Source organism: Nicotiana sylvestris, chromosome 3, assembly GCF_000393655.2.
Source record: "Nicotiana sylvestris chromosome 3, ASM39365v2, whole genome shotgun sequence".
Classification (NCBI taxonomy): domain Eukaryota; kingdom Viridiplantae; phylum Streptophyta; class Magnoliopsida; order Solanales; family Solanaceae; genus Nicotiana; species Nicotiana sylvestris.
Window position 1 is genome coordinate 40,325,908 of NC_091059.1, and position 16,312 is coordinate 40,342,219.

Consider the following 16,312-nt stretch of genomic DNA (forward strand, 5'->3'; position numbering starts at 1 on the left):
CAATCGAGATTACTGGTAGTGTTTGTTGCATTGGTTTATCTCGGAATTGGATTGTCTGGAGTTCTGTTTCTACTACACTGTGTGCTGCTATCATTTGGCTACTTTCCCGTCAGGCTATAGTTCCATTCTTGCACTAGAACCTGTTCTGCTGTGTTGCTTTGATTGCTGCTATTATTCTGACTCCTGCTGCTGCTGATCTTCCCTGTTATTCTCCTCTTCTTCTTTGCATTTCAGCATTCCAGGTACACATTTCGAGTCCCATATTGGTGTAGCTGAAACAGTTTGAAAGCATGAAATGAAAAAGGTTGAAGAAGTTCAAGTATTTGTTGTAATATTCATGGTATATTAATGGGTCTGCATAATTGATTAGTTTATAATTCAATAGTATGAAAGTATATGTTAACTGATACTCGATTGAGTTTAGTCCTTTGTGTTTTAGTTTGTAGTTGTTTGTTAGTACGGGGTATGTATACTCCAACCTTATACAATGCTGTTTTGTTTTATTTTAGTCCTTTTGTCGGGTCCCGTTAGGCAGTACATAGGATCACGTTCAAATCCCATTAGTAACAACGTCTAGTAGCTAATTCCTTTAATCTAGCCTAAATAAGTTTAGTTAAATTCAACTCAAGAAATGTTTGGAGTAGTTGTAGCGTTTCACCAGCTTGTATGTAATTTTCATTAAAATTAAAGGCAGGTTCCACGAGATACTGCATTCTTCATCTTGCAAACAATTAACCAAATGAATCAAATGATTGACAGGAAATCTGGATTTGGTTAAAAGCATGCAAGTAAATTAGCACGTACCTTTTCCCTTTCTATTTTAGAGACAAACATAATAGAAAATGTAGCCACTTTAGGATATCTCTTTTAAAATAATGAGATGAGCCCCGTTCAAAGAAAGATACACATTGCGGGGCCCTTCAATAATTAATCATAATAAACATTTAGAATTTGGAGATGGGCGGTCTAGTGAATTTCCTTGCCTTCTCCAAAGACAATAACACGTTAGACTCTTTAGGCGCGGCTTAATTAAATTACATTCTTAAATTCGGGTGCACATTGATGTGACCCAAATCCAAATCTCAACGGAGTCAAAATGTGTCGACAACCACGGGTGCATTGATTGTGACGTGGTTCGAGATGCATTTTCACGACGTTGCAATTCTATAAAAATAAATGATCATAATAAAAGCGGTTTAAATTTAATAAAAGCACGTAAGTCATAACATGTATTTAAATCAGATATTTAGCCATTATAACAATTTAAGCGACCGTGCTAGAACCACGGGATTCGAGGGTGCCTAACACCTTCCCTCGGGTCAACAGAATTCCTTACTTAGAATTTCTGGTTCGCAGACTTCATTTGGAAAAGTCGAAAATTTCCTCGATTTGGGATTCAAGATAAACCGGTGACTTGGGACACCAAAAGCCAAACCTTTCCCAAGTGGCGACTCTGAATTAAAATAAATAATCCCATTTCGAATATTGTCACTTAAATTGAAAAAACTCCCCTCGCGCATTTATCCTTCGGGGCGGGCGCGCAAAAAGGAGGTGTGACATTGGCAGCAATTCGAATCTGTAAATCTTGAAAGGTTGGATTATCTCTTAGCCGGCGAAAGAATTGCGCATAAGGATTTTCATCCATTATCTGGCTAATTTTTAATACAATTTCCTCTGATAAGTTTGCTTCTTGGAGTTTTGAAATCCTATTAGACAACTCATTGTCTGTGTCAAAAAAGTATAACTGGAAATAACAAGGATTATCATTCTGCGGGAGTAAAGATGGAAGATTGTGATATATCTGACCTTGTGCCCTAAATGCGTATACTCCTTTCCTTGAAGATGCCAGTTCTTTGTCGAGCGTAACACCGACGGATGTAAACGCAAATATGCTATTATATGCTCTAATGTTTTTGCGGAACTCTTTCGCTTGTTCTGACTCGGCAATAAGTAACTCGTACAATGGAATTGGAACTTCAGTATTAGCCAATTTGATAGATCCACTTCCGCAACAAAATGTGGGAGTCTCATACTGAAATCTTATAGCATGACAATGGATACATTCAGCAATACTTTTCAACTTGTGAATATCTGATATCGATGGTTTGTATGCAATATCACCTAAGTTTATGTAGCCAGATGTGTTATAGATAATAAAATGTGATATCTTGTCATACTAATAAAATGTAATCAATTTTGAAGCAAATTTATTTCAACACGTACCTTCAATATCACACTGTTTCGATAGAGCCTTCAGTAGCCAAGTTATTTTAGGCTGCTTTCTCGGTATTCTTTCTTCAATGTCAATATCTTCAATTGATTGATTTGAGAGTTCTGAACAAATAACGCATAAGTATCAGGTTTGCCTATTTAAATATATGTTTCATACAATATTACAATGTATAGCTTAAATGAAGCATAGTTCTCCATCACGATCAGAAGGATCGTCATTGATCACTTTGGAGCTGCCTGCAGCAGAGTCCTTAAACTTCTCCTTTAAGTTCATCGTTTGAGTCTGCAGGCTTCGATTTATTTATAGTTCGCCAAAGAAGTTTTTGTGACTCTACTTTGGTACAATTTTAAAACAGACTAACAATCTAATATTCATGAAAGTTACAAAGTTGTGGCGAATTCAAGACTCCCAATTACAATACTATATAGTCCCTAAATACGTGAAGTGAATCTGTGAAAGAGGATGTGTGCTAAATTTGAGATAGTAATAGGAGTTTATCTGTTTCATGGTGACTGTTGAACCACAACAGGTAAGTCAGTGTTTCAACTCAAATAAAACTCACACAAAAAGAGAGAAAGAATCAAAGACAAAGAAGCAAAACCAGTCACAGATACAAAAAAGAGAAAGATTATACAAACTAATATTGATAATTTGTCATTATCTTATATATATTTACCTGAAAGTTCTTGTTCATGTCTACTATGGTTTCCATCGTTTAACTTTGTTGTGTTTGTTTCAATATATTTGTTCATCCTCCGAATAGCGTAAGCAACCCTACGTTGGTCTACATAGAGTAAATAATGAATTATTTAATTCAGTGTTAATTCTTAATATCTTAAAGAACAAAATGTGTTAATCATATTTATTTCTACCTTGTGCCATTTGTATTGAATGAATGATATCCTGTGGCATATGAAAAAATTGTTAATACCCATTCTAATTGAAGTAAACGCAAAGAGTAGCACTTGATTAGAAACACACAGGAAGTAGAAACTCTGCACTAAATATTATTAATTGCTATGCCAGCAAAAGTTGCTCCTTATTAAAGGCAAAATTAAAATTTAGCTAATGAACAAGTATCTAGAATATCAAACAGACTAAAGGTTATACTATTTAATAAAGAATGCTAAAGCACTAATCCCTTTCTATATTAATTCTTTTATGGGTTGTTGAGGCATCATTCTCTTCTTCAATTTGTTTGGTCTTCTTGATTGTTTTCGCCGCTTTTATCTCGTCATCTGCAATTTCGATTGCATCTACTTTCCCAACTTCGTGTAATTCCTCTGCAATCAAACTTTTTCCAGGTCGATCTCCTCCAATTCTTGGATCAAGTTTGACAAGAAAGGTGAACTCTTTATCCTTACTTGACACCAACTTGCGATAGTACTTGGATTCTTCTTTCTGCGCCAAAAAAGGATTAGGTTAGGTGAAAAGAATAATTTTCTGAAAAAGAAAAATATGCTAACGATAGAAGTTATTATTCCATTGCAAGTAAGTTGACACATTCAGATTGGGAAACTATCCTTGGTATATATAGTGTTGTAATCAAGGGAGCTTTAGAGGATGAAAATTGGAATTCCTTATATATTTTGAGATGATAATCCTGAGTCTTTATCCAAATTATAAGGATTAATGTTTCCAAGGGCTAACGGAGGACACGAGTATTAAAACTTCAAGAATATGTTGAATATCGTAAACAATATTTTGTTTTGCTGTCTCATTATTGAGCAAGTGGGATTGGTACAGAAATATTACAAAGCAACATAGAACTTACTAACCTTCTGAGAAATTGATCGTACATATGTAGTAACGTCACAACCGAGCAAGTATTTTGTAGCTTCAAAGAGTGTTATGTAACAATGTTCTTTTTCGTCAAACAACTCAAGTTTTAGAAGATATCTACAAAAAACATAATAGTACATAATTAGAACAGTAAATATCTTTTTTAATATATGAAAACGCAGCAAAACCATTTTTGTATTTACCTTTCTTCATATTCAACGTTGCTACCACAACGAGGACATGTTGCAATATTATCTACCAAGCTCACTTTCTTATAGCATTTCTTGCAAGATAAATACCATGGGTCGTCATTGTTGATGATATCTTTTATTTTCACATTAAATTTACGATATGTGTCCTACAAATAAACATAAAATAAGTTGGTTAGATTGGACACATTATACAAAGTATAATTATTTTTTAAATAGTTGAATAATGTACCTCTGTATTGTCAAACGAATCTGCATGTGTTATGTCTCCAATCTTGACTTTTCTGGCCTTTTTTATCAATCTACTTGGCATTAGTGTTATGTCTTTGTCTTGTGATTTCATACAGTTATGCCTGCGTTTCAATTAATTAGTACGTAGTAATAACCAAATTTTAGCAATAACTCCTTAAAGTCGAGTCCAAAACATATCTTACCAATTCTGTAGAGCAATTGCTTTTTCAAACGATGGATTTGTCATTACACTACTAACATGTGTAGTAGATATGACGAAATTACCTACACAATTATAAAAGTGAAAACGTTAAGTTCAATAAAAAAGATGAAGAATTTACCGTATGCGTAAAGGAATTGGATATACTACCTCGGTATGTTATACCCTTAACGTCACATAGCGCCACAATAGGTTTTTCAAATATCATATTTTGGAGAATATCACCATCTTTTTCTGCTACTTCTCCCCATAAAGTTACAGTTTGACGATCACACCTGAGTTTTATAATTCAATATTATATTAACGATATTTAATGCATTGATAATAAATAAATAAGTTAAGTAAATTCAACTTACCTTTCATTCATTAGCGTTATTTCTCTTCGTTTCCTGTTACTGTCTCCGATTGAAGCATTAACTTTCACTAAGATACCAAGTGTGTCTGCAAAAGAATATTAGTAGAAAATACATGTAAATAACTACTAAGAATTATTAAGCAAATAGGAGTAGAATATTATTCATAATGTAAGATTAATCAAAGAAATCTAAAGAAATTACCAAATATTATTCCATTGGTGCATTGGAATGCCTCTTCGAACGAAACGAAACTGTTTGAGAAGCTAATGGTTGAAAACGAGTTGTTGCATCTCTTGACTATAGTATTATTACTGAACACAATCTCAAATTCTTTGTGTACAGATTGAAAATTAGGTTTGCGATCATTTATGCGGCCGTTAATGATGTAATAGATACCGCCTTGTTCTAAATGTTCCTTCCACATATTCACTTGATCAGTGAAAAGTATAACTTGCATTTTTGTTTCCTGTAAAGTTTTATCATAATTTAATATCATGATTGGAAACAAAAATAAAAATAACATTACCTCCTCATCTACAAATATGAGAGTCTATCGAAGGCCTTGATTTGTTTCATTTTTAAATTCTTTAACTACTCCACATTGAATAAGTAAGACTTATTATCCATTGAGAGTCGGATCTTCTCAAACTGTTAAGTAGCACGCATTCGTTTGCAAATTCAGTTTCAGTTTCCATTGCGAGTACCTGAAATCAAGTGCGAACACGTGGTCTAATATCAAAAAGGCACTAAAATCATATAAGACATTCATAATTTTAAAAATTTTATTTAACAGAAGATTTAAAAGAATTACTTAGACTAATAATAAGGATAGCTAATGCACTAAACACATTTTAATCCAACTACAATGTACCTACTATTAAAATTGAGGATTGATAAGCTTTTTATGACTCTATTTTTATTTTGCGTTAATTTTTATGCACATTAAAACCAATTATTTTTCAATAGTAGCATAAATATCAAATAACGCTAAAGCAGCTAAATTAGCATATAGTTTATGTAAATTGATATTACAGAATATCCCAATCTAAGATTTAGAAGAGTAACATAAAAATCATAGTTGAACTGCAAGTAAGCTACATAACTTTCAGAAAATAATATATTACATCATAAAAAGAAGATTATATAAAATATTATTTATGAGATCTATAAGGAGAATTGTTTACCTGAACCAACGAAAATTGCCAAAACTTTGGGAGGATTCAGTGACGCCAATTGTCAAGGGCTATTCTTTAAGAACACAATTTAAAAATTGTGATATGTATGACAATTTAAAAATAGTCAATTAAAAGAGATAATCAAATTTAATTTTGTGAGAAAATATGAGCAACTTCAGCTGGCATAACAATTAGTAAGCTGGCATAAGGAGAAGATGCGAGAAACAATAAGCGATAATGCACTAACAACCATTATTACATAACTTCAAGAATATAGTACAAGATAGAAATTTACCGCAAGTGAGAAGCAAATTTGCTATGAGGACGCATGTTTATGACAAAGAATGTAGAAAATAGCGTCTTTTATAGTTGTAAAATTCTAGAAACCTAATTTGATCTCAAAACAAAGAAGAAGGAACCTACGGTAAGTAGAGGAGAAACTAAATCCTTTGTAAAATTCTAGAAACCTAGAAACCTAATTTGATTTTAAAACAAAGAAGAAACCAATGGAAGAAGCCTAATACGGTAAGCAGAAGCCTAATGGAATTGAAATCCAAAACTTATACAAAGAAATTGAAATAAATGTCTAATACGGTAAGTAGACGCCTAATGGAATTGGAATCCAAAACCTATACAAAAGGAGGTAAACCGCAAGTAGTCGACAATTAGCGTTTTTTTTTAAATTTTGAAGAAAATAGTTATTACAATTACTATTATATCCAACATATAATGTACTTACGAAGGGTAAAAAAGACGAACGACATTTCTATAGGGCCTTCGTGCTTTTAATATAGTATAGATAGATAGATAAAAAAAAATCACATAGGTATTATCATAAAATCCAATTATAATAGCCAGTCTTAGGCAAAAATCATAAAAATCCAATTATAATAAATATAATATACATATACAATAAAAAGAATAGAAGGGAAACATGTCCTCACAACAAGATTGGCCATTATATCGAAGATAAAATCTGAAAGTATTTACAATAAAAATGACGAGCGCAAAACCAACGTGTTTACCTCGAAAAATGTGAGTAATAGTTAAAGATAATTTGTGGTTTTAAAGATATGTGATTTATTCCAATACTAGTGAATATACAAGTAATATTAGGTTTAAGTAAGAAGAATTGATGAACCAAACCAGTGCTGCAGGAGCAGCGGGGACCTCGAGCTCAATAATCTCGAGGGCCTCGAGGTGAGCTAAGAACCAATAAAGTATGAACAATAAAGTAAAAATGATAAAGCTGAAGAAAAATTGTTGAGCACGGTAAACGAGAAAAGTAGAGTAGAATGTTCTATTGCAGTGAATGAGATGATCCTTACAAATGTTTGGGGTCCCCTTTATATAGGAGGGAAAAAACCCTAATATGGTACATTTCCAATTATGGTAAAGAATTCTATTGGTACAGCTGTATAACAACCTAGTATGGACTTGTACTATTTCGTACAAATCTAATCCCATAATTTATGCCCTGATCCACGTGTACTTGAGAAATTCTCGCTCTTTCTTGAGTGTCCTCGAAATTGTACTGCCCTCAAGGAAGATCATGACGGCCCCCGATTTGCTTCTCGAGGTGCTCTTATCCGGGCCTTGCTTGATTCTTACTTCGAGCTTCCCGAACTCGGGCTCGGATTATAATCAAGTCTTCAAAATCGAGCTCTCTAATTTCTACCATATACAGATAGTCCATGCATTTCTTAAAATGAAATGATATGAAACAATTTGGATTTTCGAAGTCCTTAGTGATGACATCATCCTCATGATGCAAGCGTTCGAAGTGACCGAAACGTCTCGTCTGTCCACTTCCCCAAAAATATTGAATGCATGCCAGTATTGGTCGGCCACTAATGCCACCGAACTGGCGTTGCTCTTCTATAAATATGAGGCGATTCCTCTAAGAACAGAATGTTACTCTTTCTTCACCCCTTTCCAATCTTCATCTCTTTCTCCAATAACCCATTTTCTCCGCCTCTTTAAGCTCCGGAAAACGCCAAGCTCTTGCCAGAAATACCACATCCCTATGCACTCGTATTATTTAGCTTACAACCACCGGAAAAACTTCTAAGACGGTCCCCAAAAAGGATAAAGCATCATCTCCTTCTGCCTCCTGGCCGGCCAAACCGGTGGTGCCGCCAACACTTAAGGAAATCACCCCTGGTAATTGCATTATTAAGAAAGACTTCAGTATCGAGAATCCTCCTGATGTCCCAGGCCGATGCGAGCACGCATCTCGATATATTATCTTGATAACGAAGAAGCTTATCAAGGATGTAAAGATGGACTGTTGCTTGGGAGGTGAGGTTCAGGTTCAGATCCCGAGCCTCGATGAAAGCATTACTACCCATGTGGAGGGGTTGTTGAGTGTTTACACTTACCCCTTCACACTGGGTCCCATGGGTCCCCTCGATCCGGTGATGATCGACTTCTGCAAAACGTACAAAGTCACCCTTGGTCAAATTCACCCTTCCTTTTGGCGCATCGTGATCATGTTGCGGTATTTTTCTGAAAAGGCTAAGGGTTTGAAATTCACCCTCAGCCACCTGGTTCGATTGTATTGGCCCCAGTTATTTCGAGGGCTCATCAAGCTGCAGCACCGAACAACAAAATCCTTCTTTGCCAGTATTGACAAACCCAAAGATCGGGGTTGGATGAGCCGGTTTGTTAAAGTAAGAACTTCAGACATCATCCCCTAGGATAAAATGCTGTTCCCGGAGAGGTGGAACTTTAACCGTAAGTGAAGTTCGTATTCCCTGTACATATTCATATTCTGCTTCCATATCTCATTACGTTATTTTCCTTCTTCTGGTAGCTAATGCTTGGGCGCCCCAGCGTTGCCCGACCTCAAGGATTGGGTCCGAAAGTTAGCTGCCACTTCTTCCTACGATGAGCGCAAGTGGCGTGAATTATCAAAGGGCCAGTGGGAGGCCAAGAACAACGGAAAGTGCCTTTCAACGGTTTCAACCACTTTTCATACATTGGCGGTGTTTAACTTACTCGTGCTTACCTGTATAGGCCTTTGCGATGCATCCAAAATGAGGCCGGCTCTGCCCGGGGAAAAGACCAAGCCTTCAAATCCGAAGTCCGAGAAGGACAACAAAAGGAAAAGGGTTTCGAAGATCGAGGACCCTCAAGATAAGAAAACCCCTGCTCGAAGGCTATAGAAAAGATTTGCTCAAACGGGCACAAATTCAGCCCATGATTCTCCGGATGATGAAGAAAGTGATGATGAAGAGTCGACATTGGTGACTCAGACTAGGAAGCCAGTCGAGGCCGCCAAACCTTCCAAACTGGAAACCTTATCCTGTGGTGAGGATGCCCTGAGGGAAGAAACGGGCAAGGTCCATATGTCCATGGAGGTTGAGATTGTCCCTCCGTCTTCAACAACAATACCTAACGGGGTAAACACTGAGACCCACAATGCTAATGAGAATGCCCCGAGTGAAGAGCTCGGGGCCGCGACAACAGGTCATTCCCTTTCTTTATCGACTTATTCTGAGGGGGCAATTGAAGAAGACAAAGCTCTGCGTAAGCTCGATCCAAGCAAGGTCATCGAGGACGATCCTTTTCAGGCTGCTACGCTGGGATTGAAGATGCCGATGACCTGAATGATGTGTCCACTATCTTTGAAGAGTCTCAATATCTCCTTTCCCGGGTAAGTGCTTACCTCTAGTATTGTAATTTTTTCTTTCTTTTCTTTCAACTGATATGTCTCCATTTCATGTATAGGCCATCGCAAAGTTTAGAGCTGAGCTGAGCCAATATGAGGCCGAGCTCAAGAAAGTTTCGGGTGAAGAGAAGGCCTAGAGGCTTCTCTGTAACTAGAAGGAATGGGAGCTTAAGGATCTCCGAACCGCATTGGCCAAAGCTTAAAAAAGCGAGTTCGAGCTAGATGAGCAGGTAACTATGATTTTAACAGAGTTCGGCCTTCTTGGCCCTACTTTGGAGGCAAATACTTCGATATCTCAGCTTCAGCAAAAGCTAGATATGATTGGGTAGCTCCGAGGCAAGGTAGATCAAGTTCGGGCTAATTGTCATCAGTGGAAGAAGAACAAGGATCAACTTGCTGCCGACAAGGAAGCAGTTATGGCCCAACTGGCCTCGTCTGAAGCTCAACTCCGAGGCGTTGAAGCGAAGGGTCTGGCTTAGGCCAGAAAAATCGAGGGTTGGAGGCCGAGCTGGCTAAAGCCCTGGCCGAAGCTGTATAGGCTAAGGCTGAAGCTGTACAGGCTAAGACATCTATCACGCCCCAAAATCGAGGGGCGCGATCGGCGCTCAACCGAGCAAGCCTATTAGGTTTCATTCTACCCAAAATTAATTTATGAATAACAAGGACATGAACTCCATAAATCCTACTTTATGAGTATTACATTAACAATTTTTATCTTTGTATTTCATTAACAGTTCAACCATACTAACCAAGTTATTACAATTAATAGATACGAAGGAAACATTCTGCCAAACAACAACATATCTAGTTCAAATTTTCAATACCCGACACTACCTTTAACCTGTCTACGGAGCCTCTAAATAAAACTGAAGAGTAATATGGAAATACCGGCAACAAGGCTCCGGGTATACCTCCAAATACAAGAGCAGGACCCCAAAATGAACTAGGGCTCACTAAGTCAGCTGAAAGGGAGATGCATCACTAACTATGACCAACACTGCCTGCTATGGAACCACCTACATCCATTTAAAGACGTAGCGCCCCCGGCGAAAGGGACGTTAGTGCCATCGAATAGCACTAGTATGTATAACTAAACACCATCTCATTAGAAAGAACAACCATACAAGAACAAAAAAATATAAGGATTCAACAAAAGCATTAAACAATCACCACATCATCAAATAAAAGGAATCACATAGCTTTCATATAATTTCCATAGCTTTAGTTTGGGGCATTTAATACTGTTCATCATCATTCACAATACCACCGCTTTCTTGAGCGGAGTCCGATCACGACCCGATCGGCTAGGTTGTCTCATTTGAGACATGTACCTCAATAACAATCTCATTCTCATTTTCGGAGTTCAATATCAGCACAATACCACCATGTGTGCGGCATGGCATCCGATTACGGCCCGATCGGCTAGGCCTCCTTACCAAGGCATTGTTCCTTTCTCATTAATCATCTTATTTCAATCTTTATTTCACATATATCAATTCATAGGCACTTAGGTCCATAATTATCACATTATATTTGGCACTAAGCCACATTTCATAACTCACATTCCACATCACTTTCACTTTCAACATCAAACTTGCAATTTAAGATAATGGGCACATACAAGAGCAATTCAAGTTGTAAGCATAGAGAGGAATTCTCATGATTCAGCATAATAATCACAATTTAAACTTGACTTGAAATCTAGGAAATTTAGCATATAGTTCACATTCTTCACATATTCCCAATTTACCAAGAATAACACATTGAATACATTGAGACACACCTTTCACATATATTCTTGCAACACTAAATCCTTTGAAATAACTAATACTACATAATCAAATTTTGGACTTACAACATATGTGGGGACACCATGGGAGCTCAATTTCTAAGAAGAGGGGGTTTTAGCCATACATACCTTGTTTAAGATTTCCTTAAGTGTCTACAATCCACCAACACCTCTAGCAATAGCAATCCGGATGGAGGACAATCAAGTGGTTATCTTCCTTGATTCTTGAAAACTTGAGCAAGATTTGGGTGATTATGAAGCTAGGCTCCTTCTCTCTCTTTCTCTCTCTATATGCTCTCAACCCTCTCTAAAATTAGTAGAAAAATGACCCTAAATGAAGCCCCAAAACAAATATATTAAAATGGGGGTGGGTTATAAAAATAGGAAAAATAAGCCTCCAAAATCGGGCCTGCAGTTGCATAATGGACCGCAAAACAAGAATGTGGGTCGCAAAATGCATCGCAGAATTTGTGCCCAAAACTGGGCTACACTGATCCAGTTTGCGACCAGATTTGCGATCGCAGATCTATTATGCGGACCGCATAATGGTTTTGCGATCGCAGAACTGACACATGATCGCATTTTTCGAGCCTTTGGTTATTTGATCATAACTTTGTGTAGGAATGTCCAAATGACAAACGGTTTGAAGCGTTGGAAACTAGACTTGAAGACCTTTCATATGATAGTTGTTCATCACATAAAACCTTATATATATTTGGATATACTCATCCAAAGTGTGGACTTGTGCAAATTCATTTGGAATTTTATCCCATTATGAAATTTTCTAACTTGACTTAGACTTAGGCCTCCCATTAGACCCCGCATTACTTATTATAAGACTCATACACTTATTTACCAAATCCAATTGATTCCCATTATATTAATACCACATAAAATATTATAATTAGCCTACATGGTATCACGAAATCCTAATTTACTTAGCGAAATTTTTTGGGGCCTTACATTCTCCCCCGCTTAGGATCATTCATCCTCGAATGAAGAGGTAGAGCCCGCCCCAAACACCTAACATAACATATCTCTTTTCTAACCTACCTCAAGTCCCTAAATTTTTACTAACTCCCAAATTTTTTAGAAATTTCAGCAGCATCTCCTTTGTAACTAGGCCTATCCACCTGCCATAGAACCACCAAAACCATTATCACAACACATCCACAACTCGACAAAGCACCGCAACGTATATGTATCCATAACACTAATCTCAACATTACAAGCGCTACATTATCATAATGATAACTGAACATGGACTGCACATTTTTAAATCATAACACCTATAAGGTACCTTTCAAATCAAAACCAATGGTTATAAAATCAAGCGAAAATATTTTCTTTCCACGACACTTTCGGCCTTCGAGGTGGCCTCCTCGACTTACAGACTTTGCCATAACACATCCACGGAACCAATCCCAACCTCCAAACTTATCTAACAAGGATGACAACTAGATACCTCACATAAGTTAACTATCCATTAACTTCACCTTCAATAATTTCAATCGGAATGATACATAAAGGATCTCCAACTACCTTCTTAGGCATAGACATGTGAAAACACAAAATATATGTGGAACAACTATGGGGAACTTCATACTCCTAGTGCGGCCTAATGTGAAATACACTTATGCAACCTTTATTATCAACTCACATAGCGTCTTCAAGGGAAAATATTAAGAATAACCTGTTCACCCTCCTAAATTCTAGATCTCTACGCAAACACCCACACTAAACCTTTGATGACCTTCAACGATTACATTAAGATGTGCTATCCTGAACTGACCATAAAATTACCTATCGAATATATGTGATCACACGGGGATTCTCCCTCTTTGACATGTTTGAACCTTCAATACCCAATAGATATAATACAATGAGGAGCAATGGGGTTCAAGATCGGGCTAGATTTATTCAGGAATCCGTTAATGTGCTGAGTAGAGTATTTCACGAGGTTATATGCTAAGAGACATGAAGATTACTACTAACAATAATAACATGGTTAATCATTATGACAACATCAATTATTAGACAAATGAGGTATAGGAGTACTAGTACATTGGCAATAGGAATCATTAAGGAGGAATATTCAAGTACGTGACCCAGTCGTCTCCTGGAGTGTAGGGAGAATCAGTTTATCAAGAATGAGAACACTCTGGCACCTTGAATGAGATATGGGTCTCAAAATACATGAAGTTTAATTATACATCCAATGTTAACTGACACAAGGAATCTATGCCACAAGCCCATGAGGATGAAAAGAAGTTGATCACTTATGAGACTATCATATTTCAAACAACTTAACCCTTTTCTGATAATTGATCCTATATGAGAGAACAAAAGATACAACCACTTGTCTTCCAAATCAATACGCTCATGATATGTGCAAAAATCTGAAGGCATCTAATCTCAACCTTTCACGAGTGAAACCACATAGCTAGGATATCTTAATATTGGGACGAGATCATGCATTGGTTAGAGGGGTCCTAATGGTTAACGTGATTCTCCGAGGAGAAAGACAAATAACACTCCTATCCACCCAGGGAGGTGGAATGGCAAGGGTAGAAAAACTCCCCGCACATGGCAATGACATAGTCAATAATTCTAGAAGCCGAGTGAGCAGAAGGCCACGTAACCCATCCAATCCGACCCATTTAAGACTATTGAAAAGGGGATGCACTTTGGTTTGAAATCATGGAAATATAAGCTTGAACTTAATGGAAACCATCACTTTTGGAACCCATGAGACAAGCCCACATAGCCCTATAAAATCATTAACAATGGCAAGAAAGTACTTAAAACTATTACGAGTTGGTGTAGAATAAGGCCTCAAAGTGTCCATATGAATAAGTTTGAAAGAATGAGACATCTTAATGTATTTATCGCGGGAAAGTAACCTAGGTTATGTACTCACACGGACAAGTAGAGCAGGTAAATGGTTGTTAGCAGAACATCTAAAAGGAATACCAATAATATTTATTTATTCTAACAAAAGGAATATGTCCCCACCCTTGATGCTATAAGACTTCCTCTTTGATGCCATAAAATATAAAATGAGTTTTACAATAAGAGTTATCAGATGAAATAGATAGTAGGGCAGCAAAACTACTGAGCACCATTTGGACCCAACAAGCTTAAACTGAGTTGAAATCTTTAGAAGTCTATAGTAAAGGGGAATTTACCCACTTCCAGTGTCTTTTTTCTAAAAGGGGGCTTGTAGAGTACATAAAAGTGAGGTGAATTGAATCGAATCATATAGTTGGACAGCTAGTCGAGAAAATGAGATAAGATCGTATTGAAAAAAACAATATGGAGAAACGACACATGATGCATGGTAAATGAACAAAAAGTGAGAGAGCCTATGGAAGTAACCTTTACATTGTAATCACTAGGAAGAGTGGTAATATAAGGGATTACGAGAAGCTAAATTTTTGAAAGAATATCTCTGTATGTAGTCACATGATGTATAACTCCAGTATTCAAAAATCCAATTATGTTTAGCAACTCTACTTCACAATGAGGCACTATAACACACTTCTACACAACCTGCTATTACCAGCCAAATTGGGAGATGCTATAAGACTCGACTGAGACGAAGGCTTCGACATATGAATGTGTTACTAGGTGTATTTCTCCTTGGTCAACCCAAAACCAAAAGGCGAGAGTTAGACCGATAAGTAGATCGTTGGACTAGCACATGTGTAGACAATTCATTATCAAAAGGAGATCATTCTATCGAAAAGAGATCATTCAATCTCAGCAGTTGCGGCATGCTATCAACCCTTGATGAACTTGAAGTGAGGTGGGAACCCAATGAGATAGTATAAAATAATCATGGAAGGTTTGCAGATGTTCATAATGAGTTCTCCATGGATTTTGACTTGAGAACTACCCAGATGCTAATGAAAGACAGAAAAACATGAGAAACAGGTGTTGTGCTATGATAACCCCCAAAGGTGCGCTTGGTCTTGACGGAGAGCCTATTAAGCGTCCTTATGAGAAAGGAGGTGTTATAATGACACATAGAAGGATATGTTCTCTTATGGTTATCGAACAAGTGTTGGGAAACTAGCACAATGAATTCACTAACTAAGGAACACAATTAACACATGTTGTGGAGGTGTAAAGAGAAAATAAACATTTGTTATGAGCTGGACATACTTCTACTATATTAACTCCCAACTGCAATAAACGACTACATCATGGGCAACCACAATACTAGGAACAAAGTGAGCTACTTACTGCGAGATGTCCCAAATAGACACAAAAACTATACTAAGATAGCGACACAAGATCTTCCTATGACAGGGATGTGAGGATCTCAATTTTCAGAGAGACTTTATGCACACAAATGAGCAGATGTTGTCCATTTATATAATAATATTTTGTAACAAATTCATCAGATATAGTCCCTTGTTGAGAATTTAGGAAAGAAAGTGGGAAGTATTAATCCTAGAGTTATAACTCCATTCAAGGATATATTTATAGAACTTAATTTCACAAGAGGATGTAAATAAGAAAATTTGTGATAGAGTGGATTCACGAACAATACGTGTCCTTCAAGGAGTAGGTACACATAAGTTTTTGTGACTCACATCTTATTAAGACCATGTTTATGAGGACTCTTCAATATGGATG

The 16,312-nt window shown here is 36.8% G+C and overlaps 2 protein-coding genes across 2 annotated transcripts; both read right to left on the bottom strand.

Moving 5' to 3' along the window:
- Positions 1 to 1,492: 1,492 nt before the first annotated feature.
- LOC104225845 (uncharacterized) lies at positions 1,493 to 4,305 on the bottom strand. Its single transcript, XM_070168994.1, has 6 exons — positions 4,219 to 4,305; positions 4,012 to 4,132; positions 3,106 to 3,634; positions 2,910 to 3,017; positions 2,224 to 2,334; positions 1,493 to 2,121 (listed from the first exon to the last, which is right to left on the bottom strand). The coding sequence occupies exons 3-6, from the start codon at positions 3,143 to 3,145 to the stop codon at positions 1,493 to 1,495; spliced, it is 888 nt and encodes a 295-aa protein (XP_070025095.1). The 5' UTR covers positions 3,146 to 3,634; positions 4,012 to 4,132; positions 4,219 to 4,305.
- LOC104225846 (replication protein A 70 kDa DNA-binding subunit D-like) lies at positions 3,368 to 5,488 on the bottom strand. Its single transcript, XM_070168995.1, has 8 exons — positions 5,233 to 5,488; positions 5,032 to 5,116; positions 4,841 to 4,950; positions 4,659 to 4,740; positions 4,457 to 4,577; positions 4,219 to 4,373; positions 4,012 to 4,132; positions 3,368 to 3,634 (listed from the first exon to the last, which is right to left on the bottom strand). Exons 1-8 carry the CDS (start codon positions 5,486 to 5,488, stop codon positions 3,368 to 3,370), a joined length of 1,197 nt encoding a protein of 398 aa, XP_070025096.1.
- Between the last annotated feature and the right edge of the window lie 10,824 nt (positions 5,489 to 16,312).

Coding starts and splice junctions, on each gene's coding strand:
- LOC104225845 (XM_070168994.1), bottom strand. CDS start 3,145: ATGCCACAGGATATCATTCATTCAATACAAATGGCACAAG. Junction 3,018..3,105: donor TTCAATACAAATGGCACAAG/GTAGAAATAAAT, acceptor TACTCTATGTAG/ACCAACGTAGGGTTGCTTAC. Junction 2,122..2,223: donor GAAACAGTGTGATATTGAAG/GTACGTGTTGAA, acceptor ACATAAACTTAG/GTGATATTGCATACAAACCA.
- LOC104225846 (XM_070168995.1), bottom strand. CDS start 5,488: ATGCAAGTTATACTTTTCACTGATCAAGTGAATATGTGGAAGGAACAT. Junction 5,117..5,232: donor CACCAATGGAATAATATTTG/GTAATTTCTTTA, acceptor ATTCTTTTGCAG/ACACACTTGGTATCTTAGTG. Junction 4,951..5,031: donor ATAACGCTAATGAATGAAAG/GTAAGTTGAATT, acceptor TATAAAACTCAG/GTGTGATCGTCAAACTGTAA.